The sequence below is a fragment of the Peromyscus eremicus genome, chromosome 2 (genome assembly GCF_949786415.1).
Source record: "Peromyscus eremicus chromosome 2, PerEre_H2_v1, whole genome shotgun sequence".
NCBI lineage: Eukaryota > Metazoa > Chordata > Mammalia > Rodentia > Cricetidae > Peromyscus > Peromyscus eremicus.
In genome coordinates this window covers 102226055-102251703 of record NC_081417.1, presented here as the reverse complement: position 1 = coordinate 102251703, position 25649 = coordinate 102226055, and the positions used below count along the sequence as shown (strand labels likewise).

Genomic DNA, 25649 nt, shown 5'->3' with positions numbered 1-25649 from the left:
GCACACCAGCGGGGCCAGGGAGACACAGACAGGGAGAGAGAAGTCAAGGGATAGGGGACACTCCAGGAAGAAGCAAGCACTCTAGGATCTCTATTTACAAGGTAATTAATCTTTTTGGATTAGGGCCCCATCCTCACAACCTCATTTAAACTTAGTTACTTCCTCTGAGTCCCCATCTTCAGATACAGGTCCCTGGGTAGGGGAGGCTGTGACATACTTGCAGTGTTTTGTGTTCAGCAGGACTGGATGCTTCCCTTCGGATAACTGAAGTTTTCCTACATGACTGTCTGGTTTTCTAACATCTGCTCTAAACATTTTTCTTCTTCAGGACTTTCCTGGTTTTGTTGCCTTTGCACAGAGGGAAGGCAAATGAAAATCTATCCTTTGGAGGGGTAGAGCCCTTCAGAGAACCACCTCAGAACTCTGAGACAGCTTTGAACATAACTCAGCATACTTTGACAAGTCCGAAAGCTGCAATTTTGAGATCCCAAAAGTTCAGACTCCATGGTAACCTGGAGACTTTAATTTCGCATCTGTGAAACCAAAATGAACCATAAGCCAGCAGTTAATATTTGTGTGGGTGTCTTAATTAGAGCTACTATTTGCTGTGATGAAACACCATGACCAAAAGCAACTTGGGGAGGAAAGGGATTATTTCACTCATAGTTCCATGTAGCAGTCCATCATCAAAAACAGTGAAGGCAAAAACTCACAGGACAAGATCCTGGAGGTGGGAGCTGATGCAGAGGTCATCAAGGGGTACTGTTTACTGGCTTTTCCCCCATGGCTTGCTCAGCCTGCTCTCTTATAGAACCCAGGACCAGCCCAGGGATGGCACCACCCACATTGGGCTGGGCCCTCCCCCACTGATCATTAATTAAGAAAATGCCTTACAGCCAGATCTTATGGAGGCATTTTTTCAATTTGTGTTCCCTCCTTTCAGATAACGCTAGCTTATGTCAAGTTGACATGAAAGTAGCCAAGACAATGGGTCAGTCCTGTTCATAACCCCTGTTCTATTTCTGCAGTTAGTTGACAAGGAAGTCTATTAGTGTGTTAGCCTCCACGCACTGGCGAGTACATTTTGTGGGAGAACGGAGCCAGTCAGTTTACACCATTTCCTCTGCCAAACTCAGGTGAACTGGTGCTCACATAATGTCGGGCACCCTGTGGAAGTCTCTCTAGGCATTCTACTAGCCAGTTGTAGACCATAGAACCATTCACTGTTTTAAAGAGTCACTGTGCATGTGGGGTAATTCTGCCTTTGAGAATCCTAGCACTGGTATTGTTTGTAAGTCTGCACAGAGCTCAGAGTCAAGGTGTCACAATATTGTGAGTCTTACCATCTGTTTAGAAGCTTGATTTCCAACAGAAAGTCAGCTCGAAGCTAACTACTAAATAAAATAGTGGTTCTCCTCAGGGCTGTGGGATTTCCCCTTTTTGTTTACAGAGCCTTCTATTTATCCATTTTAACTAAGAGAGAAGAAAATTAGATTGTCGGTATCACTGCCTTCAACAAATGCTCAATAAATATTGGATGAGTGAGCAGATGGGGGGAAAATCATTGCAGTTTCCACTTTCATATCAAATAATTGAATTGTAGGGATTTATTGTTGGAAATGATATTATAATTCACCTAGCCAACTTTCCTTCTCCTAGAAGAAATTATTTTCTTGACTATTTATTTTTTAAGAGTGATAGCAGCCATGTTTTGAGTGTTTACTGTGTGCCAAACGCTGTCCTAAGTACTTTGCGTGAATTATTTCAGTTCTTCAATAGCACCAATGTTGTAAAGGAACCTTCTAGAACAGAATTCCTGTTTCATAGGAACCATATGAAGAGTGGGTCTGTGTTTGTTGTGCGTTTCCGCAGCTATCCCATTATTAGACAAGGTGTCATCAGGGTGTCCTCAGGGAGCATCTTACAGGCTCACTGCCCAGACCCACATACCTTTGCACCAGTTTCCACGGAGACCTACTTTGAGATATGATGCACGTTACCCAAGAGCTTCTATTTAATGCTTCAAGCATGAAAAGGGAGACAGATAGTCCCAGGATAAAGACGGTGCTGTTTTCCTGTGCACAGTCTTCCCTGGAGGCATCATGACCTTCAAACACTGAATGGCAGAGGCTGAAACTGACCCAGCTCCCGTTCCAGCCCTTGCTAACGTTAGTCCCGGGAAAGTTTATTATTGTAAAGGGTTTCGTTCGTTTTCTACAATGTTCCCTAGATATCCATTTTAAAGGTAGCCAAAATGGGACTATCCACAGTGATAGGAGTCTGGGGTGGTATCAAGCAGTGAAGCCCACGTAAAATCTCCTCGTTGGGGTTGGCTGCCACCTTTCCTTCAGCGACCTGGGGGAAACCACTGGTGCAGAGGAGCTGTGTTTGAAAGCCTGATATTCACTGGTGTCTACAGCACCTGAACTTTATTTTTTTTCAATATTTTGATGTTAAAACATATTTACACCATTTCTCCCTCCCTTTCCTTCCTTCGACATTTCGAATGTTCCCCACAAATACATGACCTTTTTTTCTTTGTTGTTGTTACATATTTATGTGTTCATGCACACACACACTTATGTGTGTGTGCATGAACACATAAATATAATTTGCTCAGTCCATTTAATGTCCCTTGTATATTTGTGATTTCAGGGGTGACCATTTGGTATTGGATAACAATCAGGGAGCTCACCCCTGGAGAAGACTGTTTCTCCCGCTCTCAGCTTTTCTTAATTGCCTATACTTCTTTGTCTATGGATGGGGCCCCAGGAGATTCTCCTTCCATGTTGGCAAGCATCCAACAGTCAGTGCTTTGGGTGTGGGAGCCCACAAAAGCTTGCTAGTGAGATCTGAGCTTGCTTTACACAGCAGAGCTGCATTAGGGGATGGCTTGACCACATGCATGGTCATCAGGTGTCTAGGATGGTCTGCACTTAGCTGTGCTGGGGGAGGTCTTTGCTCCACCCCTTGGCATTCCTTTAAAAGCCCTTTAGTAGAGACAGAAGGGGCCGGTGAATTTTGACCCAGGCCCTCCCAAGGCTATCCTATGTTTCTAACTGTCTCTCTCCTCTAAATTTCTATCTACATATTCCTCACTTCTCCCTGCTCAAGAGTACGGGGAGGGGCGGGGGGGGGGGGGGGAAGCAGGGTCCCCACATTTGGGATCATCTGGTTTTTGCCTCTCCTTTTAAATGCAAGATGCCCTGGAAGTAGGAGCCCTAGATTTTCATGATTAGCTTCATACCTAAAGGCCCTTGGGAATCCTCAGGTGATGGAAGAGGCTGCCTGAAAAATCTGGAAACTGGAGCTTGCAAGTCCTGATTCTGCTGCCTACTTTCCCCATCTCACTAGATCTGAGGGCCAGTGCAGCACCCATCACTTGGGAAACTCGTTACAGGTGTGTGTGTGTGTGTGTGTGTGTGTGTGTGTGTGTGAGAGAGAGAGAGAGAGAGAGAGAGAGAGAGAGAGAGAGAGAGAGAGAGAGAGAGAGAGAGAGAGAGTGTGTCCAGGCTGTCCTGCTACTCACTATATAGCCCAGACAGGCCTTAAAGATTGAGATCCTCCTGCCTTTGTCTTCCGGAGTCCTAGGATTAAAGGTGTAAACCCTCATGCCCAGCTGAATAAGCTGTTTTCCTCTAAGGTTTGTTTTTCGTTTGTTTGTTTGTTTCGTGTTTTAATATCAGCGATTACAAGATCCTAAATATCTAGTCACTAGCCTAGTTTTGTGAAACCATGGGGCTTGTACAAGACCCCAGCAGATAGCAGACCACGTTAAGTCTTTATATCCAGAATCACTTGGATTCTTCCTGCCTTAGACCGCTGTAGCCTGCTCTCCTTGCCTTGTTTCTTAGGGACACTCTTCAGACACTTTAGGAGGCAAGAGTGGGTCATCACAAGGTCCAAGTTGGCAACGCTACAACTCTTAAGAAAAGTTGAAAACTCATTGCCCTGACCTCAATGGCCTCGCTTGGGGCTAAGCCTAGTGCACGCATTGTATCTCCTGCTCAGGCAAAGACAAGTAGGCCCTAAACTTGGAACAGTGTGTCCTTCTGTGGTGTCTCTAACCAGCTTGAGCCAGAATGAGATTTCCTCAGCAAGAAGACAAAAAGAATTTCTTCTGAGGTGTTCTGACAGCTTGCTCCTGAGGTACCTCTCACATCCATCCCAGGGTTCTAGACCCCTTCACTTCCCTGCAGCAGCAATTGGTCCCCGTGAAGAGTGAAGTTTTCTGTTGGCATAGCTTGAAGCACGGCCTCTTCTCCTAGTCCGCTCCTGCCCTAGCAACAGCCTCCTTCAACGCCACCCTTGGACCTTATTCAACACAGCTAATTGTTTGCACTGGACAGTCGTGTGTTGAGAGCTTGGGCGTGCAAACAGACAATTATTCTCCGCTATTTGCTAGCGGCACTGCCTGCCTGGTGACTTCGGCAGATGGAGAAAAGAGCTAATCTGTAGGTTACGAGCAGAAAGGTTATTGATGAAATGTCACCATCTGTTGGTGTCATTAAAATGATATGAGTCATAAAGAGTGGCTTTTGTCTTTTCTCAAAAAAAAAAAAAAAAAAAAAAGGTAGCATGGAGTTCAGAGAAAAGTTGCTAAATTGTGGATGGCAGTAGGGGACAGATCGGGGGAGGGGAGGCTATCCAGGCCGAAGGAGGAGCTTGGTGAGTTCGTCAGACGGACTGACTGGTCTTCAGGAAAGCCCGTCGTCTGCTGGATTAAACCCCCTACTTGGTATGAGATGCCGTGCTCGTGAAGACTGCTCTAGTACGTCAACTCTTGGTGCCTATTTCCTGCATACCTATCAGGTGTGGAAGGGAAAGTCACTCATTTGGTTACGTGAGGAAGATCTCATTGGAAGAAAACACCATGTGCCCCAGCCTTCTTAGTCTTCACTGCCCCATGACACACAGATTATAATCCTTGTATCCAGATGGCACCCTAGGTATGTGAGCCCACGGGGTATGGTTTCCTCTGCAGGTCACCTCTCCTCCAAGGATGACGTGACTAGGATCAGGGGCAGAGTCCCTAGGAAAGAGTAAAAACAACAGTGGATAGAACAGCTCCTGCATCACATTAGCAAAAGGGGTGGAGGGGGCAAGGTATGTGCTTGGTGAGGGTCTGAGTAACCAAAATAGGTTGCCAACTTCTTTATCTAATCCCCATAATTCTCCCGAATTTGTACTTTGAGGATTCTTACCCACTGCCACAAACCTGTTATTTCCAATCTTTCTCAATATGGCTTTCAATCACGTGGTTTGTTTTTTGTTTTTTGTTTTTTGTTTTTAATTGTTTGTTTGGTTTTGTTTTGGATCCCAGAGAAGGTTGAAGGGTGGATAATTTCTTTTTTTGGGGGGTTTTTTTTGTTGTTGTTGTTTTTTGTTTTTTCAAGACAGGGTTTCTCTGTGTAGCTTTGTGCCTTTCCTGGAACTCACTTGGTAGCCCAGGCTGGCCTCGAACTCACAGAGATCCACCTGGCTCTGCCTCCCGAGTGCTGGGATTAAAGGCGTGCGCCACCACCGCCCGGCTAGGGTGGATAATTTCGTTCACCATTACGATGTCGATCCCTAATAAGTAGCAGTAAATAAACTAAGAGTAGCATTGCTGTGAATCTGCACACCCAGCCATGACCTCTATAGTCCAGTATTTCCTCCCTTAAGACATCTGGCCCAAGCTTTTCCCACCTGCCACTCCTTAGGGACACAGACTTTGAACAGTCACTGCTGCTGCTGCTTAGAAAGTGTCCGAGCAGTGCTGGAAGCCTGCAAGACGCTCTCTGGTATCTAAAGGAAATGTCACTGCAAAGGCGCCTGTTTTTAGATTTGGTGCTCTGGCCTGCTGCTGCTTTGTTTCTAAACAAGCAGGGTGACAGTGATGTGGTGGTGTCACCAGTGCTGTGCTGGTGACTGTGCCCCATCTCATGGACTAATGTTCATCCTGCTGGGCAGATCTACCTTTTGTCTCGTTTGCCTCTGGGGCTTGAGAGCTGCTGACTGCAGCAGAGGCCACCAAAACGCAGGCAGAGACTGGGAGTTCCTACCCTGCCTCTGAGATGCCAGGCGGGCAGGGTGGATGTTATAGTAGCCTTTGGCCCTGTTTCTCTGAGTCCTGAGGTGTGTGTTTATATAATGTGCCTTTGGAATGGTTTAGAATTCACCCAGTTGATTAAGCAAGTTAGGAACATCCATGTAAAAATCGTTGAGTCTATTCTTGGGTGAACAGAGCTAGGACATCTCGGGATTATCACTGAACTGTTCCAGAACTGAGCTCTGGGTGCCTGGTAACCAGCAGTTGCAGGGAAGGAAAAAAGAGGAGAAAGGGGGGAAAGGGGGAAGAGAGGGATTTTAATTTTTTACCCTTGTTCTTCCTCCCAAGGAGTCCAAATCACATAACACAGCCCTAGGGAAACAGAGATGGGGTCATAGATCACTATATCAGCAGATATTGTAAATCGTAAAATGTTCATGAAGGGGGATTTTTTTTGAAAGGATAAGGTGAATCATACTAAAGTACATTATATGTGTGTGTGGAAATATCATAAAAACCCATTACTTTGTACAGATGAATAAGAAGCACAGCTGGATATATGTGTGTGTGTGTGTGTGTGTGTGTGTGTGTGTATATATATATATATATATATATATATATATATATATATATATATATATATATATTGAGTAGTGACTATGGTCAATGTTAAATAATCAGTTGACAAACATGAGAAGCCATAGGACACCCAAAGAATGAAAAGAAAGTTCTACAGTACTCTGTGGGGGGAGGGGGTGAGCCTCGGGCTGTGACCGATGGGGTGCTTCCCACACAAGAATGCCCTTGAGAGCAGCTCGGGTGGCTTGGGAAACATCCCTCACCTGCTCTGCAGTCGTGTTTGTGGGTCCCAGCACTCCCCAAGTTTCTGCCTACTTACAGCTGTCCTCTTGTTCTGCAGCAGGCCACAGAGACTGCTGAGGAAGAGGATGACCAGCCCCTCAGCCTGTCCTGGCCATCCAACACCCGCAAGCAGGTCACATTCCTGATTGTTCTTCCCATCGTACTCCCGCTCTGGATCACCTTGCCTGACGTCCGCAAACCTGTGAGTGAGCTCTGTTGAAACAGCTCCCTTGTCAAAAGTGTGGTAGCCACTGTAGTCCATTTCCAGTGTGTTCAACAGTGAGGTGATGCATGTGTGCCTCTTCTCACACCTGCTGAAGCTTCAATCGCAGTGGTTGTTCAGTGACTATCAAATGTGAACCACCCCAGAACTTAAGGGTGTAAAACAACCACCATTTTATTCTGCTCACAGATCCTGTGGGATGAGAACGGAAGAGGGGTGCACTAGAGATAGTTTAAGTCCATGTCACTAAGCCCGCCACTCCAGCTGGAAAGAGTTGCATGGTTAGGGGTGATTTATAGCTGAGAACTGTGTTCATCTTCTTTGCTAGTGTTTTTAGCACCTGGGAAGAGATGGATTGAGGGTAGGTTGTCTATCAGAGTACCCAAACATGGCCTGTCTCTGCACTTTGGTTCCTTAAAACATGATGGCCCCAGGATAGCCCAATGTCCTACATAAGAGATCAGACCTCCAAGAGTGAGCATTCTAACAGCTGAAGGCAGAAGTTGCCTGGTCTTTGGTTCCCTTGTCTCTGAAGTTACGTAGTGACCATTCAGTTATACTTGAGTGGCCAAAGTACCCAGGAACCTGCTGTAATTCAAAGAACATAGTAGCAGCCGGGCGGTGGTGGGCATGCCTCTAATCCCAGCACTTGGGAGGCAGAGGCAGGTGGACCTCTGAGTTTGAGGCCAGCCTGGTCTCCAGAGCAAGTTCTAGAACAGCCAGAGATATAGAGAGAGATAATAATAACACAAAATTCATAGTCTCTGTCTTTAAGTTTAATAACTAAACCAAGGCCTGCTTGCTGTGTGGCATAGTTTTATGTCAATCTGACACAAGCTAACGTCGTCTGAGAGGAGGGAACCTCAGTTAAGAAAATGCTTCCATAAGATAGGACTGTAGGCAAGCTTGAAGGGCATTTTCTTAATTAGTGATTGACTGGGGAGGGTCCAGTCCATTGTGGGTGTGGTATCATCCCTGGGCTGGTGGTCCTTGGTTCTATAAGAAAGCAGACTGAGTAAGCCATGAAGAATAAGCCAATAAATAGCACTTGTCCATGGCCTCTGCATCAGCTCCTGCCTCCAGGTTCCTGCCCGGTTTGAGTTCCTGTCCTGACTTCCTTCAGTGATGAACAGTAATGGAAGTGTAAACCGAATGAACCCTTTCCTCCCCAAGGTGCTTCTGGTCATGGTGTTTCATCACAGCAATAGTAACCCTAAGACACTTACATATAACTCAAAGCAAGATTTCGCAGAAACAGTTAAAGGAGATTGAGCCTAAGGCTCCTGAGTCCAAACCATTTTTATTCCACTGCCCTGACTCTGGTAGTTTGCTCCTACATCCTGCCTCATAGCTAAGCAACCTTGGGAAACTATACTTCTCTAAATTCCATTTTTGTCCACTGTTGATAAAGATTTCTAAGATCTCTAAATTCCTTACCAACCATGGCATTCTGTGATTGAGAAAAAGCATAAATAAGACATCTGCCTCAATACGATATTGCAAACTGAAGGTGACTGTACACCCCAACTTGCCTATGACAGTCTCAGCTTACTCTGAGAGCATACTGGTTGGAAGATAAACTATGTGGTCCTCCCTGCACATACAGGAGGCCAAATGAAATAAACCGTGCCAGTAGATACAGGAGCCATTAAGATATTTCCTGGTCATATTTATCACAGGAGGGTTTTATTGAACTGTTTCTTATGTCAGTTTTCTTTTTGCTCTGTCACACACCATCTCACACTCAGTTTAAGACAAGCTTATTTTGGCCCATGATTCTGAGGATTGGAAGTTAGTGCTACACTCAGCTGGACAGGTCTCCTGGGAGCGTCTCAGCTGAACAGCTTATCTGTGTTCAACATGATCTCTAATCTTTAAGCGGTCTAGTCTGAACTTAGTCACAGGATAGCAAAAGACCAAGAGCTACAAGAAGGAAAACTACAAAACCCTCTTGAGATCTAGTTTGGAATTTGTACTCCATCATTGCCAGGACATTCTATTGATTGAAGCCGTCATAAAGCCAGCCGACACCTGAGTGTAGAGAAATAGAGCTCGCCTATTGATGGCAGGGGCAGAATAATGTACTGGGTTTTCAGTCCTACTACAGGCCTTACGTACGTCCACAAAGACCCCTGGAGGTAATATCAAGGGAGAGGGAAAAAATAGGAAAATTAACAAACAGACATTTGTGCCTCCTTAGGACCCACCAGCTCTGTCTGTTTAGTAGTTTGTTTTTGTTTTTTTTTTTTTTTAATTCTTCATGGAGATGAAAATCCCAAACCTTACCAGTAATTACAGGGAACGCATGATTGTATAGTTCTAATTTCAGAATAAATATTACTCCCACTTGTTTTTATTCCCACATCATTTCTATGCAAATTTTATGGCAATGTTTATTGGATCACGCATACTTTCAGCTTAGATACTAAATAGGAGCTTCACACTTATAGTTTTCTTAAATTAACAAGTTTGTTCAAAAACAGAAAGGGGTAAAGTGTAAACCTTGATGTGAAACATAGCTTTAATGAAAACTGAAAATAACAAACACTACAACACTCAATGCGATTTTCTCTCGTGGCCTGAGTTGGATGCTCAAACAAAGGAGGAGTGTATCTCTTGAGATAGGAAAACATGATCCATTAGAACTGGGAAGGAAGGAACCTGAACACCCAGCTAAGGGTCTGCAGTTTGGGTCATTTATTCATTCACTGAGTATTTATTGATTATCTAGCAGGAGCCATACATGATGTAGCAAGATGAAGTGATTGTGACCCGGGGAGGTTTAGGGTTTGTTCAGTCACAGCCAGCTACTAAGAGGAAACTTTGCCTCCCCAGGTATCAGCCTCATCGTCTCTTAAAAACTGCAATGAAGACAATAGTGTACCGTAACAACAGCGATCATTACTGGAGCACTTTTTATGTCTCGGGTGCTTTGCTAGACTTTCTGTGTACATGACTCTTCAGAACATTTAGATTTGTATTACCCCTGCCCTCCGTGTTACAAATGAAGAAACCAAAACTTAAAGAAGTTAACTAGTTTTTCTAAGTGAAAGTCACTGCTCACTTGGGAGCAGAGATTTCAACCCCCATTATCATAATCCAGTGGCCACACTTTGAATCTTAATAGGGCTGTTGTGGGAACTGTCTCAAAGTCTGTATACTTCAAGGGACGGCAAGATAACTCAGCAGGTAAAGGCAATTGCTAACAAGCCTTGTGTCCTAAATTTGATTCCCAGGACCTACATGGTGCAAGGAGATAACAGACTCCCACAAGTTCTTTTCAGACCTTCACATATACATGCATAAACATGCACCTTCCCATATGTGTGTGCGCACATACACAAATTAATTAATTAATTAATTAATAAGTAAACAGATAGGTGATAATTTTGAAATGATAATTTTCAATGATAAATTTGAAACCAGCCTGGGCTACATAGCAAGACTCCCATCCCTTCCACCCAAGGTACATTCTTCAGAACATTGCACAAAGTAGATGCTCAGTGACTATTAAATTTAGAACAGAAGGACATGGCTAGTTTGCTCAGGCAGCTATTGTCCAGTGACTTTTTTCAAACCAATATCACACTGTTCTACTAAAAGCTTCTAATGGGAACATTAGCTGTCAATTAGGTACCTAACCATTACATTGGAAATAAAATGGGCAGCACATGGTCACAATTTGCTCATTTGCTAATTGGTATGAGGCCTATCCTAACAGATGTCAGGATGAGCCACCATTACTGACCATAACCTGACGTGTTAGACCGTGGCTTCCAGGGCTCTTTTCTCTCTTCCAATGAGACTGGTAACCTAATACCCGTACAGATGCTCCGGAGCAGTGGTGTCCAGAATGAAACCATGGAGTCCAAATGAGGAGAATGGTCTAGACAAAAGTGAGAGAAGCGATTTCCTGGGTTGTGAGACTGGGCACGGTGAGGCAGTTTGACAGAGAAACAATTAGCCAAACTACTGGCGCATGAAGGGTTGCAACTTCCGAAGCAAGAGCAATACGGGAGGCTGGGGAGGCAGATGGCCGTACAGCTGGAGCACTGGCCTCTGTCTCCTGGGTGCTTTTTTTATTTTCTGACGTTGTGAATAGAGCCTGGCATGATGATGATGATGATGATGCTCACTCTGCCTGTGGCTGGGTGTATTTTGAGCAGTTTGGGCCCTATTTTCTTCAGGAAGTGTTGGTAAAACATACATGTTAGGCACATGCGTTGGGTAGTCAGCTGACCTGAATTTCATCTCTAGTTGAAGATCTGGATATAGAGTAGGTACCCAATCTTTACCTGCTCTTAGTCGATGATGAAGACCTTGAAATTCACTAAGAATATTTGTTTCTAGTGTTTTTTGAATAAGCCTCTAATTCAACATTTGATGTGTTTATGCCTATTAATTATTAACTGGTATCTTAAGAATCGTAAGTATCAGATATTGAATTGGGCAGGTTTTCACTAATGGATTGATTTGCATGTGGATCTGTATGTCCTTTGTCTCATCTCTGGCTTTGTCCGTTTGGCTGGGAATGTTCAGTGATATAAGGAAATCTTCGTATTTTGAGTCTGACTGACAATGTCATCTCAACAGATATGCAAGGGGGAGATTTACAATGTATTAAATGAAAATAAATAGTAAGAATACATGTAGTATGTAAATAACCTGGAAGTAGAACAGCCTGAGAAGATGCTCCATGAGGTATGGATGTCTCACCATAAAGTAGATAACAGTTCTCTGTGCTTCTCATGCCACATTCAGAACCCTAATCTAGTTGATGCTGGAGTCAGGGGTGGCCTTGTATGGCCAGAGTTGCCCTTCTCTTCCTATGACAGAGCATGACCCTGAGAAACTGAAACCTGCATCCCATTTAGAATCCTGAAACAGTGGCTCACAATCAGAAGGAAAAAAAGCTGGGAAGTCCAGTCAGTTCAGTGCCCTGCCTGGGCAAGCCTGGCATCTTCTCTGGCTAGAGGAATCTTACCTTGAGAACCCAGTTCCTAGCCTTCAAAAGATTTGCTTTGAGAAGCAAAAATGTAGGCTCCTCTTTAAAAAAAAAAAAAAAAAGTGTTTTTCCCATCACCCACTGAACCACTGAAGTGCTCAGGTCTCTAAGACAGACCAGAGTCCTTATTCAAAATACTTTTCTTTTAAGAAGGAGAAGGAGCATAGGGAAGCATTTTAAGGGTGAGTTTTGGCTATGACATGATGCCCTCTCCCACTTGAGCATGCCCATTTGGTCTTATAGCCACCCCAGGGAATGCCCCCCCCCAAGCAACAGTCATTTCAAGAGAGAAAAGATTCATGTAGAGTCTAAGGGCTGTGTAAATGATAATCAAAAGATTTACTCAACACTTGAAAATTACAGAGATCGCAAACCTGGTCTGGTACCATAGAGCCTATCTATCATTGTGCTTCAGATTTAAAAGATTGTCACACATGAGTTTCTTTTTTCTTCCAATGAGCCTTCAAATGCTGTGGCAGAGTAGCCTCTCTGTGACTCCCCCAGACCAGCTCTTCAGACAGCTGAGACAGCCACTGTCTACATCAACTGTAGGAGTCATTGCCCTGAAAGAAACTGGGTGACATTATCAAAGCACAATATGTGGTTTTCTTGGCATAGAAAAGCTTTGAGATTAAAAGTGTTGGCAAGAATAGGTGGTGGGCTCTCAAACAGCATTCTGTTATCTAAGTATGGCCCATGTTTTCCATCAAGGGAATCAGCAGAAACTAGTTCAGTGCAAGCCACAATTTCCCTGGAATGGGATTGAGTAAGAAATCCTGCATGTATTATTTATTTATTTATCCATTCCTTCATTCATTCATTTATTTGGTCCATGTGGTCAGAGACAACTTGCAGGAGTTGGTTATCTCCTTTCACTACATGGGTTCTAGGGATGGGACATGGGTTGTCTGGCTAGGCAGCAGGCACCTTTACCCACTGGGCTGTCTTATTGGCCCTGAAAAACTACATTTAGAAGTGCCTGAATTTTATTGATGATGATCTAAGGGAACTTTGAGTGTGATCACACTGTACAAGCCCAAGATGACACGAAGTCCAGTGCTGGGAGCAGAATGGGACTTGTAATGTAGATCGGAGTGGCACACTGGAGAGAACACATTCCCAAGAATGATGTCTGACCTGCCCCACCCTAGTGGGGATCACCCTGATTGAGCATCTCCACCTCTGTCCACTTCAGCTGATGGGTATGGTTGGTGTCCTGGAGACTAGCCATCACCAGCCATCTGTGGTGGTGGCTTTCCTAATAATCATGGGACCCTAAGGTGAATTAATCTATTTCCAACCTTCCTAATCCTTCCCATTTTTTTCATGTAATCAGTCACATAAGAGGTTTTGGCATATAGATTACCATGACATATGGTTTGCCAACAGTAAATTCTGATGGCCTGAATCGGCTGAACTTGGAAGCAAACTAAAAAGGAGATAAAGGGAGGATGCAAAATGTTTAACAGAAGGAATAACAGAAAATCCAGACCTTATAAAAGACAGGAGCAGGGGACATGGGGCATCTAGCTACAGGTATGAACAGACATTCTCTCAAGTGACTTCCAGAGCCCAACACAGTGTCACATGTCATAACATGGGAGGCTGAGGCAGGAAGGTAGGATCTGAGGCCAACCTGGACTACATAATGAGTTCTGGGCCATCTAGGCTATCCTGGGCATTGAGACCGTATTTCAAAGAAAGAAATGGGGGAAAGGGAAGGAGAAAGGGATGAAGGGAGAGAGAGATTTCTTCCCTAGTTCTACAACCATTTAGCTCCCACCAATTTTAATTTCCAAGAGTGAATTTTCCTCAACCAAGAAGTAAGAAATGTGAGAGAGATCATGGCAATGGCAAAGACCGCTTTAGCTTTGGACTGTTGCTCCACCACAGAGGGCAATGCTGACGTTCTTCCCTCTGGTTGTCTTGCAGGCTTTCAGGAAGTTCTTCCCTATCACATTCTTTGGCTCCATCACTTGGATCGCAGTTTTCTCTTACCTGATGGTGTGGTGGGCACACCAGGTAAGACTGCCAGGGGCACCCGTCTGCCGGGTTTGTCTCCGGTCTTGGTTGTCACGTGGTCAGTCAATGTGTTTGCCCTTTGAAACTGTCACAGTACTGAGCGTGGTGCAGACACGTTACATTTCAGGACTGGGTTTTCCTATTCCCCTATCTCGGTGGTCAGAAATCAAATCAGCATGTGGAGAAATCAAGACAGCTATGTGGTGAGAGGCAAACCTGGCTGCTGCTTGTTGTCTGTCATCTAAAGCCTGGCCAACCAGGGCTGCGAAGAAAGTCAAGATTCTGCCTACCTCTGTGTCTTTATTTTGTCTTGGGCAAGCAACTTAGCATGACTGTCCCTAGCTCTGTGTGTGTGTGTGTGTGTGTGTGTGTGTGTGTGTATTATATGCATGTATGGACATAGGTGTATGAGTCTGTATGATAGGCATAACAGAAGTCTTCCATGTTCTCCTTTATTGCTCCATACCTTATATGACCTTGAGACAGGGTCTCTCACTAAACCTATGTCTTGCCATTTCTCAGCTAGGCTGGCAGGCAGCAAGCTCCAGTGTTCTTTCTGCCTCTGCCCCAAAGCCCCATGCTGGAGTTCCAGGCCTTTCCTCATGCATGCCTGAGATCTGAGCTCAGGGCCTCACGCCTGCGCAGTAATTGCTCTTACCCACTGAGCCACCTCCCCAACCCTTACCAGCCTTTTAACAATGGTTATTAAGAAGGGTCCTGAAGACAAAACGTTCGTCCTTGAGCTTCAGTTACAAATGTAATGATGCGTGTCCTTTTTGTCACTTTTAACTCAGTGCCAGTCATAATGCTGATCCCAAGACAGGAGCTCAGTGATTACTGCTTGAAAACTTGAGTGAGTGAGACTCGGGGGCTTCTGTTCTCAAAGATGAGAGTGGAAACCATTGTTTGTTGAATGTATACTCCATGCTGGACCGTTCACATCCCTTTGTCTTTATACTCTTGTTTTCAATCCTGCACACAGATTCAGATGCTATGAGGGTTGAGGGGCAAACGATCATTAGCTACAATATGCAGATAAAGGAATTGAGTTTAAACCTGACAAGAAAAATGGCCAAGCAGCCAGGCAGAGTGGCACATGTTTGGAATCCTAGCACTTGGAAGGTAGAGGCAGGAGAATCAGGAACTCAAAGCTAGCCTCATCAGAGACTTGGAAGGTATCCCGGGCTGTTGGAGACTCACCCATGTCCATAACCACACCACCATGCTTCTCTTCAGTTTTAAACTCTCCTGCCAGGAATGGCATTCAAACTCCGAATATCAATGGTGTATCTTTAAATGGTCACTGTGATAGCATTCCCTCTAAGAATTTAAATTATTAAGAATGTATCAAATCAATTGCAGCTTACTTAGGGTGAAAATCATTTAGTCAGCAGGAAGGAGAGCATTTTGTTCAAACAGGGCACTCCTGTTGCCCAGGGAAATCACCAGCATGAGTAGATCTACTCATTCGTGCGGCAAGTAGGCTCTTGGAGCTACGGCAGGCAGCTTCTTAACCTGTTTCTTCTTACAATTCTTCTTGCCCAAGAAATTTTTTACACAACCCCAGATGTATTGCCCTATAAAACAAATACACAAGTCAAACATTTGCTCACGACAAATCATAAATTTATTTTAAAAACAATTCTTTGGTGTCTATATAATTTAACCATTTGTTAAGGATGAAAGCATGTCTGTATACTCCTCAGAGGGACTTCCTTGTTGTTGCTACCTGAACAACTCGATCTCAGAATATGTGATGTTGCTGGACAGAGCGCATCCTCAGTGTCCTTCAGAGTTGAATGTATTGTATTTTTAGAATTGCCTGAGAACACTGCATCATGCAACTATGCAGTACAATATGGCACAGGTATGTTTAGGACTACTTCAGAAACGGTTAGAAATCCTGCCCTAATCCCAAGACAGATAGAATTAACTTTTTTCATTGATTTTATGTATTTGGGCAGAAAGGAGCATACATATGCCACGGCATGCATGTGGGTGTCAGAGGACAACTTCCAGAGTCACTTCTCTCTTTCCAGTGTGTCGGCTCTGGGGATCAGGTGGTCGGGCTTGGTAGCAAACGCCTTTGCCCACCAAGCCATCTTACCAGCCCCTCATTTAACAATTTTTTTAAAGAAAATCAAGTTAGCAGCTCAAACGAATTTTTATGACCTAATATTCTAACATAATATATCCACAGTACGGATGTTGCTTGCATGTAGATTACTTCTTTTTGTTTTTTAAGTGTTTACTAGTGTGTGTTAGGGGAGAGAGAAGACAGTTTGCTGGAGCTGCTTCTCTTCTTCCACTGTGTAGGTCCTGGAGATCTAACTCAGGTCACAGGCTTGGTGGCAAGTGTCTTTGCCTGCCCTGGGACTTACCTTCCAGTTGGGGGCAGGCAGTGAATCTGTGTGCCTGGAGGACTGGGTCTGCTCAATAGACTTGGGAGCAAACTGTCAAAATAAAAGCCTGCTTTTAAGTTACCAAGAACTAAGATATTATGTCCTTATAAATCAAAAAGAAGATTTAGAAATAAGTATTCTATTCCCTAAAATCATTTATTCCTGTATGTTATTTTACCTATTAAATTATTTTTTTTAAAAAAAAAACCTGGATGTCATAAAGTAAGCTATTGGAAAACACTGTCTAAAATTTTTAAGAACAGTAATTCACCAGCTCCAGAAAACATACAAGATTTTTTAAAGTCCCCCAAAAAATAAGGTGCTCAAGAAACAAAGGAAATATGTGTGGTAGCTTACAGTCACTATCCTAGAATTAGGAGGCAGAAAAACAGAAGCAAGTTCAAAGCTAGCCTAGGCTACATAGTGAAATGCTATCTCAAAAAAACCATGGCTGGATGTGTGGCTTAGTGGTAGAGTGCTGACCTATCATGTGCAATGCACTGAGTTTGATCCCCAGTATAGATAGGTAGATATATGGGTGGATAGATAGATGGATGGATGGATGTGTGTATGGATGGGTAGATTCTAGCTGAGGCTAGACCAACTGTTCAAACAAAACCAGCAGTCTTAAGCAAAGACCATAACAAAATAGAATACTGTGCCTTCTCACTTTTAAATAATGCTGTACTATTTACAAGGGCTTTCCTGAAAACTATCACTTAGCCCACAACTTCCTTGTAAGGTAAGTATTGTTATCCCTACTTGATGGCTAAGAAATCAGGAGTCAAGACACTATACAGGGAACAATTATCAATTGATCAAGTCCTTAAGGCAGCCCTGGGACCAAGGCCCTCTGATTCCTTGCTGTTAGTTCTACATAGCTGTTTTGTTGGTTTAGTTTCATATTTCTAAACCTGAGTTCACCCAATGCCAAGTTCCCTGTGGAAACAGTAGAGGTTATGGGTGTTTAAGAGTCATAGAAATAATTGGAGGTATCAAGAAAAAAATCGGGACACTATCTTGACACTCAATAGTCGATCGAAGGGCCTTGGAACTCGCTGACATTTTCAGGTACTGGCCTTAGGTTCTAAGTCCATTGGCTTTTCAAATGAATCTTGCAGCTCCCCCAACAGTCTTAGAAGACAAAGCATGGTGGCTACACTCAGGGTCTCTACAGCTCTATTATTTGAAATAGTCTGTTTAAGCCTCATGTGCACGTCGATGACGTCCTGGGTATGGATGTTAAAGTGCATAAACTCCTTCATCAGTGACTATGGCTTCCTCTTTTTTATTACATCACCACTTACCCCAAAACAGAGTGGGGGACTCATTAAAAAGAGGTCACATAGTAATGTTGGGTTCTGTGACTTCCAGCCCTCACATTTGTCCTTGCTGTGATATCCAGGTCGGAGAGACCATCGGCATTAGTGAAGAGATCATGGGTCTGACCATCTTGGCTGCTGGAACCTCTATCCCTGACCTTATCACCAGTGTCATAGTGGCCAGGAAAGGGCTGGGGGACATGGCCGTGTCCAGCTCTGTTGGAAGCAACATCTTTGACATCACTGTGGGGTAAGTATGGTGTTCTATAAGCATGCACACTAGCTCCACCTCTGTCTTTGTCTTCCTAGAAGCTGTAGAAACATGAGCTGGCTATCCCAACCCAAAACTCACCCAAGTGCCAACCAAAACTTACACCTAGGAGCACCATTCCATTTTACCAACTGGATTTTATTTTTAGGGAACTTAATAAAACTAAGTCATCCCAGCCGGGCGTTGGTGGCGCACGCCTTTAATCCCAGCACTCGGGAGGCAGAGCCAGGCGGATCTCTGTGAGTTCGAGGCCAGCCTGGACTACAGAGTGAGTTCCAGGAAAGGTGCAAAGCTACACAGAGAAACCCTGTCTCGAAAAACCAAAAAAAAAAAAACTAAGTCATCCCTAAACCAGCAGAAACACATACTTACATACAGAATGTTTTAGAAAGTACGAATTTCACTTACATAACTGTGCTTACCACGAATTATGAATATACACTGCCCAGGTAGGACTGAGGTACTCTGGCAGTTTCATGGTATTTTTTTTTTCTACTCTACCAGGTAAGATTGAATTCAAAGGCAGCTTGGGACACACCCAGGCCCAGCATTGACATCCTGTCTCTTTGCTTGGAAAGTGCTGGCAACCCAGGTTTTGTGAAAAGACAGAAGATGAGCTCTTTCCCTCTAGCTGAGCAAACTGGAATTCTCAGTAGGAATCATCTGTAGTGAGCCAGATTGACAGGGACTCTGTTATCCCTCCCATTTCATCAAACTTGTCAGAAGTAGTTGACAAATGACCCTAAATGTCAGCGCCTGAGAAACTTAAGTCACAGAGTCTCTATGCTCTCAGGATTACAAGTCTCTAGACCCTGGAATCGGGAAATTCACTAACATGCATCCACTTTCTCATTGAACATTTTGAATGTCGTTCTGTCTTTTTCCTTTTTACTAAGCCATTGTACATACATTTGTCATTGTTCATTTAGTGCTCACAGTTAGCAAGTTAAAACACACAACAGTCATGTGGATTCTGTGTTATCAACCATATTTCTGAATATGGAAACTGGAGAGCACAGAGCTAATGCAGCAGGTAAATAAGGTAGCTGGGATTAGAGTTGGGTCTCTGAGGACAAGTACTCTACCCACTAAGGAGCCTCTTCATCTATCTACAGGAAAGTCTGACTTCTCTTTCCAGAGTCTGTTCAAATCCAGGGGCTCCTACTCTTCTAGACTCTGCATATTGTATTCATTATGATTCCTTCTTCCTGCCAGTCTGTGATCCCTTCAAGTATCCCTCTAGTGAACTCACCGTAGCCTTGCCCATTGTCTAATCAGGGTAGCGTCTGACAAGTGCTTCTAGAATGAACAGATGAATGGGTGTGTTTTAATGGAAGTTGTTCTGGGATAAACTGTATTTGTCAGCCCTACTGCTTACAAATTTTCACCACCTGAGTGGGTCCAATGAGGGAGGAGGGTGGAGAATGTCCTATAGTGTAAAAGGAAAAAAGTCTACTAGAATTGTAAGTATTCAGATAAACACATTTGTCATATTTCCAAAGGTACATACTCTGACATATTACAACATTCTCTTTGTTCATTGTTACTAAATTATATATAAATAAGAACAAAGGAAAGCCTCTCATAATCTTCCCTAGTCCTCCTACCAAAAGCCCTTCATTTTTTATCTTCTGCAAAGATTTACTAATTTTTCTTAGAGAATATTCAGTTTTGCTGTCTTGGGGGTCACTTATCTTTTCCAACTTAAAGCCACATGGACCTGGCACAAAGTGGCTTCTCCTAGTAGGCCGGCAGCCACATGCACTGTTCTGCTCAGTGCTTTTATAGCCCTTGAAACTAACACTGTGACTCCAGGTGTTTTATCCTGTTGTGTTCCTGGTTAACCAGTGTCTTCAATGGACCTTTTCTCTTCTTTCTTTGCTTTATGCTATGATAGGGATTTTATAAATACCTTTATGTAACACAAATCTTAAAAGGTCTTATAATAAAAAATAAAACCCGAAGCCAGATATTAGGGTGAAAGCTGAAAGATCAGAAAAGCAGAACATGCCAGCTACGTTCTTACCTCTATGAAATCCTCAGCCTCAAGAGAGAGACTTCCTGTTTACTCACACCTTATATACCTTTCTGTGCCCTTCCCAGTACTGGGATTAAATGCGTGTGCCACCATGCCTGGCTCTGTTACCAGTGTGGCCTTGAACTCACAGAGATCCAGATGGATCTCTGCCTCCCAAATGCTAGGATTAAAGGTGTGTGTGCCATCACTACCTGACCTCTATGTCTAATTTAGTGGCTGACTCTGGCCTCTGATCCCCAGGTAAGCTTCATTGAGGTACAAATATATCACCACACTTTTATGTAGAAAATTCTCTTTTAATTATTTCATTAGCATAAATCCCTTAAAGCAGCATTAACAGACTATATACTTTGAATATTTTAATGGGTGTTGATATATTTTATATATTTCTTTTAAAAAAAAAGTCTTTTCCAAAATTTGTTCAATTTTATGTTTTTATTGTCAGGACACTGAGTGTGTTGTTAACAATATAGTGAGTGTAAAGTTTCTCTGTAGCCAGCATTTTCTTTTGTACATATAAGTAGTATATAAGGGTTTTAGAAGATACATATAGAAATCAATGATGATCTACCAACCACTCAAAATATGTACATTTTGCATGATTGAAATTACATTGCTAGTTTGATGTGTGCCATTTGTTTTTTACTTAAAATTATATACAAGACTTTGCATTTGATCCCAGCATTTCAATCCATAGATATCAAATGAGGGGTGGAAGCAGGGGGATCAGAAGTTCAGTATTAGACAGGCAGTGGTGGTGCACGCCTTTAATCCTAGCACTCAGAAGGCAGAGCCAGGCGGATCTCTGTGAGTTCGAGGCCAGCCTGGGCTACAGAGTGAGTTCCAGGACAGGCTCCAAAGCTACACAGAGAAACCCTATCTCGAAAAACCAAAAGAAAAAAAAAAGAAGTAGTTCAGTATTATCCTTAGCCAAATAGCAAGTTCAAAGTCAGCCCATGTGAGACCCTGACTCAAAAAAAGAAAAGAAAGAAAGACTGAATTTAAAATTACATCATGAGTATTTTCCTATTAGCGCTGTAAGGCTTACAGAGTTTGTTGTTTGGTAGTTTGGTTGTGTCATGGTCTCATGCAGCCCAGGCTGGCCTCAGACTGCCTATGTAGCAGAGAATGACCTTGAACTCCTGATCCTCCTGCCTCCACATCCCAGGGGCTGGGATTAAGGCACCACCACGTCTGTCTTAGGCAATGCTGATGAACCCAGGGCATCTTGCGTGCTAGGCAAGCACCCTTCAGCTGCTCGGTAGTCCTGATCTCTAAGCTTGTGATTTTAAATAGCCACATAACACTACACTGGCTTACACACTATCTAACTCGTTCCTTATTGCTAGAAATTATAAAAAGACCTCCAACTTTTTCCTCAAATGAGACTGAAATGATCATTTTTCTGATTAAAGTTGCGTTTGCAGCTCGTTCTTTCCTTATGCTTGATCACTGACAATAGAGTTGATAGATCAAGAGGTGTGGGAAATGTCACTCTCCAAAAAGAGTTTTCACCAACTCTCTGAAGTGCCACCCGCCCAACTTTACCAAAATCAGTTGTGCGTGTGTGTATGTGTGTGATTGTGGGTTGGTCAGCTCCCTGCCCCTGTGATCAGTTGTGAATGTGTGCATGTGTGTGATTGTGGGTTGGTCAGCTCCCTGCCCCCGTGATCAGTTGTGAATGTGTGCATGTGTGTGATTGTGGGTTGGTCAGCTCCCTGCCCCCGTGATCAGTTGTGAATGTGTGCATGTGTGTGATTGTGGGTTGGTCAGCTCCCTGCCCCTGTGATCAGTTGTGAATGTGTGTATGTGTGTGATTGTGGGTAGCTCAGCTCCCTGCCCCTGTGATCAGTTGTGAATGTGTGCATGTGTGTGATTGTGGGTTGGTCAGCTCCCTGCCCCTGTGACAAATATCTAAACTCTATCTCCTTGAAGGAGAAATCGTTTGACTTATGGCTTCAGAAGTGTCAGCCTGCGGCCTCTTGTCCCTCTTGCTTTGGGCAGCCAGTGTATCACAGTGCGAGGGCATGGCAGAGGCGGCCTGTTCACCTCGTGGCCAGGTAGCAATGAAAACAACAGAAACAGAGTCCCAAAATCCCATTCAAGATCATAATCCCAGTGACCTAGCTTCCTTCCATCCTGCCTCCTAAAGATTCCATCACTTCCTAAGAGCCTCAGGCTGGAGACCAAACCTTTAACAGACAGCCTTTAGCGGATGCTCAAGATCCAACTGTAGTACAGAGTTTAGTGAGGGTAAAGTGTTTTGGTTTCCCCCAGCCCAGCATGGCTGTTTTTGAAATCCTGCTTACGTCCTATTTGCTTTCCCATTAGGAAATTTGGGGTTTCAAAAGGTTACTTCCTCCCCCACATCCCAGAGCCATAACTAGCCATACTCTAGCCAGTAACTGGCTGCATGCCACAGAGCGGCCTCCAGGTGGCAGCACACCATTGGAACCAGGTATTTTCAGCCATATTTCTAACTCCTGTGTGTTCCCAGTGATGGCTCATCCTGGTGTATGTCACAGACATCACTCTGGTTAGCAACAATGGGTGTTGTCAGATTTCAAAGACCAGTCCAAAGCAAGAAAATCAGTAGGAAATTTTATAATAAAGTGTTTTAATTCATCATAAATATAAGACCCTCTTTTGTTTGTTTGTTTGTTTGTTTGTTTGTTTGTTTGTTTGAAACAGTATCTCACTATGTAGTACTAGCTGTTCTGGAACTCACTCTGTAGAGCAGGCTGGCCTCAAAACTCAGAGATCGGCCTGCCTGTGCCTCCTGAGTGCTGGGATTAAAGGCGTACACCACTATACCCAGCCCAAGACCCTTTTTAATAAATGATGGTCAGCATCTTTCCCAGAATAAACTTCAGACTGCCACATTGTACCTTGGTCCCCACCACCATCATGCAACCTCACTGCATCTTAGGTTCTCAAAGAAGTCCTCGCCTCTCTGTCTCCATTCTAAAGGTTAGATTGTCTTTTCTCCTTTGTCCCTGCCCATTCCTATACCTTTTTTCTGCTGTCCTCTCCTCCTTCATCCCGTGCAAATCTGGTTCACCTTTCCAGGGCTGGGAGCACATTGTAATCTCCCCTGGGAAGAAAATAAAAACTGACGTGAATCAAATTCAGACGTCACCTGTAGCAGTCACATCTTTGAGGGAGTCCACCAGAGAACAAATGAGTCAGGAAACTGGTCAAGATTCCAAAGGTCCTCCTGACTTCTTTCCATACTCTCCTGGGCCAGTCATTTGTCCTAGTGACCCGAAAGTGTCACCCTCCTAAGCCACAGACGGTCATCTTCTAGCGCTTACTCCCCACGCCTGACTGCTCTCTCTCCTCCCCCTCCTGCCTGCCTTTCTGCCTCACAGGCTGCCACTGCCCTGGCTCCTCTACACCATCATCCACAGATTCAAGCCAGTGACCGTCAGCAGCAACGGCCTCTTCTGCGCCATCGTCCTCCTCTTCATCATGCTGCTTTTCGTCATCCTCTCTATCGCCCTCTGCAAATGGCGGATGAACAAAATACTGGGCTTCATCATGTTTGGCCTCTACTTCGTGTTCCTGGTGGTCAGCGTCCTCCTGGAAGACAAAGTGCTCGAGTGCCCTGTCTCCATCTAGTGGAAAAGCCATATCTCAAACCAACAGCATGGATGGTCCCTCCTGGCTCTGGGTTCCAGGCTCCTGGCTGTCTTGAGAAGAGGCAGCCTGTGCACAGCCTTGGGAGGCCAGTGTCCCTCCTTGGAGAGTTAGAGGAAGGATGGATTCTCATGGGGCCATTCACGTCACAGGCAACTCACCCCTGCCTGCTGAAGTGACTCCATATAAGAGACAAGGAGAACCATCTCTCCATCACCACTGACAGGTACTCCTCGCTGGTCGGAGGTACGTTCATTGTGATGACACAAAAGCGGACAGAGGCTATACATACATACATATAAATATTATAAATATATACACATGATCATACAAATCCTGCCTGTTTCTGTACTATACCTCTCCTCCTATACCTATAGAGTAATATATAACTGTACACAAACAGAAAGAAAAATTATATATATATATATAAAAAGACATATATTTAAGTGCAAATGCATCTTTTCAGGGATAGCTCTAGCATATTTATGGTACCTATTTGAAGAGGGGCATCAACCTTCAACCTTCAGTTTGTACTTTGCCTCTCAAGTGCAAAAGGTGAATTATAACAGAATCAGTAGGCAAAGCGTTCTTTGCTGTGATCTCCAGGCTGCTTTGGATATACTAAGTTTAGTTCACTAGTTTGCAGAGAGGAGGGCTTAATAGAGGGACTCTGTAGCAGCCCCAGTTAGAACCTCTAAAATTCTCTCACAAGCCAAACAGAACCTATCTGCACATTCCCACTGGGATGCTCTGACTGAGACCCATGGGATTCCTTAAGACAGAGGTAAAACTCAGACCGGGTGGTAACCAAAGGGGAACTGATGAAGGTTAGGTTGTTTTGTTTTCTTTTGCTTTTTCTTGTATTGCCCCAGCATGCAAGTAGATGATATGAATGAAAAACCAAATTAGTGCTTTTCTAGGACAGCAAAATTATATAAACTGAGCCTATCTTGTTCAGTGCATGGCCCATTATCATCAAAAGAACAAGGGCGATCTTAGCCATGATTGTCATTTGACATGCTTTAATGCCAAGGGCTCACATCCAGTCCAAAGTCCTGCCAAGAGAGCTGAGATGTGTGCTGAGAAACACCGTCCAGCAGAGGTGCTCAGTGGGAGCTGCCACTGATGGGAACCTAAGGGCATAGCTCCTTAGGGCATTTCTCAGTGTGGTCACCAAGGGCTGCAGTCTAAGAATCATTCCCAAGAGATCTAAACTAATGGCGGATAGTGCTTGATTGAGGCAGTTTGGGTTTGTTTGCAGAGGCATTTACCCGTTTACCCCCCAGAACAGTTTCCAAGTCCTGTGTCATGAATTTGGTGTAGACCCTTGCAACATTCATGTCCTTCCTCCCATCATAACCCCATCTGGAACTCCAGTGTTCCGAGCGCACTGGAGACTGAATTCCACAGTTTCCTTATGCTGCTCTGAAGCAGTCGCTCTGATATTATGATTTACTGATTTTGCTCAGCTTCACATTGGACCATCTCATTCACTGAGTGCCCCCAAGCTCTGTCTGACATCTTGTGTGATTTCTCTGGTTTATTTCAGTAGAAAATGAGACTGGTTGATAGCAGCAGGACAAACTAAACTGAGAAAATATGCAGAGTTTTTCATTTCCCTAAACCATGCTTTCTCCTTAAAGTTCATTGACCCCCTGCATGTAAATTGGCACACACCATACGTGGAGAATGTCATCATGCATTCAAGTTCTGATCTGTCACTGTGCCTTTTCTGACTATGTTGTGAACATCATTTAACATAGGGAGGAGGAATGCAGAACTCAAAGCTGAATAAAAAGGTGGGGTAACCCAACACCCCTGATCAAGTTCAGCAT

General features: G+C 43.9%; 1 protein-coding gene across 2 annotated transcripts in view; it reads left to right on the top strand.

The window, feature by feature from the left end:
- The window catches only part of Slc24a2 (solute carrier family 24 member 2), a 220950-nt gene extending 196860 nt beyond the window's left edge, over nt 1-24090 (top strand). The window contains exons 6-9 of one of the 2 annotated variants that reach the window (XM_059255959.1): nt 6963-7094; nt 14053-14142; nt 17950-18116; nt 23547-24090. In XM_059255959.1, coding sequence (XP_059111942.1) covers nt 6963-7094; nt 14053-14142; nt 17950-18116; nt 23547-23796 — 639 coding nt within the window. In that variant the 3' untranslated portion in view covers nt 23797-24090. Of the gene's footprint in view, nt 1-6950; nt 7095-14052; nt 14143-17949; nt 18117-23546 lie in introns of both variants that reach the window. The other variant, XM_059255958.1, reaches the window with a different exon arrangement.
- Nucleotides 24091-25649: the final 1559 nt, after the last annotated feature.